This window comes from Glycine max, chromosome 6, assembly GCF_000004515.6.
Source record: "Glycine max cultivar Williams 82 chromosome 6, Glycine_max_v4.0, whole genome shotgun sequence".
Lineage (NCBI taxonomy): Eukaryota > Viridiplantae > Streptophyta > Magnoliopsida > Fabales > Fabaceae > Glycine > Glycine max.
The window spans coordinates 483,175-484,559 of record NC_038242.2 but is presented as its reverse complement, the minus strand read 5'-3'; the positions used below and the strand labels follow the sequence as shown (position 1 = coordinate 484,559).

The 1,385-nt window shown below is 38.2% G+C and overlaps 1 protein-coding gene across 1 annotated transcript; it reads right to left on the bottom strand.

The window, feature by feature from the left end:
* Positions 1–324: 324 nt before the first annotated feature.
* On the bottom strand, positions 325–624 carry LOC102662892 (auxin-responsive protein SAUR21). The gene has a single exon (XM_006582394.1). The coding sequence runs from the start codon at positions 622–624 to the stop codon at positions 325–327; it is 300 nt and encodes a 99-aa protein (XP_006582457.1).
* Between the last annotated feature and the right edge of the window lie 761 nt (positions 625–1,385).

Here is a 1,385-nt window from a genome sequence, read left to right as displayed (position 1 = left end):
ATCATCTACAATAATGAACCAGTAGCCTCAAATTAATAAAAGAATATGGTAACTAGAAAAAGCATTGAACGACCAGCATAACTCTAATTTGCAAGCTTTAAATGACAGGAAATGAATTTTAGAGTCTAAATTACAAAAACTGTACGTATTAGTTAAATTCGGTAGTGGCTATTTTGCTTCTCACATACAGTGAATATATAGTTAAACTTTATACAGTGGAATACATATCTATTTATCAAGAGTGGAGTCAGTAGGAAAAACACTCAAATGTTGAATACAGCAGGCTGAAAAATGAAGACAGATATATAGATAGATCCTTCAGGTTCAGGAGGCACGTAGTTGAGAGGTGAGAGTGATGAATGCCTCTTCTTTGCAAGGGATAGTGAGACCGCCCATTGGATGATTGTAGCCAAATTCTTCCACGACTCGGTTTAGCAAGTCAACAAACGAAGGATGGTTCAAGTAAGATATTGGAACCACAAACCTCTTCTTTTGAGCCTCTCCAACATACACTACTATGTGACCCTTTGGAACATTCGAGTGGTTTCTACTATGGAGATGCTGCTGCCACTTGAATATCTTGTTAGCATGAAGAGCCATGAATATTGGCAGACGAATACCCATATATGTATAATGTGATTTTGATCTGATCTGATTATAGGAATTGTGCAAGGTGTTGAAGACTGAAGTGGATATTAATTGTTGGAGCGTGCACTTGAAGATCATGTAATGATTGACTTAATTTGTGAGTGAAAAGGGGTTGGCGTTGTATTTATAGTGATGTTAGAAAGTGTTAGTATCTCAGAGTGGGAAGCCATACATTTCCAGAAAGGATCATCATCGAACAGATAACTCCAAGTCCTAGTTGGGGTATGGTGCCACAAAAGCCAGGGCCCACTTCATGAAAGTCACAAAACGCTCACATGGCAGAACTCATTTAGCTTACTCAAACTCAATTCCACCAATTCAATCTTCAATCACTCACTCTATGAAAACAGCGTGCCGTACACTGAAAACGAAAAGAGCCACATCATCACACCCTTCACTTCACATGTGATGGCTTAGCACAAGACCCGATTCGTGAGGGCCTCAAAAACTTAGGAACGTCAATGCAATTTATATTAATCACACATCCGTACTATATGTCCTGCACCTCTTACTGCCTCTATCATAGCTGTGTCTGTGACTGTTTATTATATAGTAGGAGTATTTACTATATTTTCTTCAGAGCTACAACTACAAAAAAAAGAATATCCTAACAGTGGCATTAGCATTTAGCCATGTGTGACTTTGGAACTCATAGCCAAAAGCCTGACTTATATTTGGCTTAGATGATAATCAACGTGGTACAGCTAGCAATCTATTATACAGACTATTACCTACTT

Coding starts and splice junctions, on each gene's coding strand:
- LOC102662892 (XM_006582394.1), bottom strand. CDS start 624: ATGGGTATTCGTCTGCCAATATTCATGGCTCTTCATGCTAACAAGATA.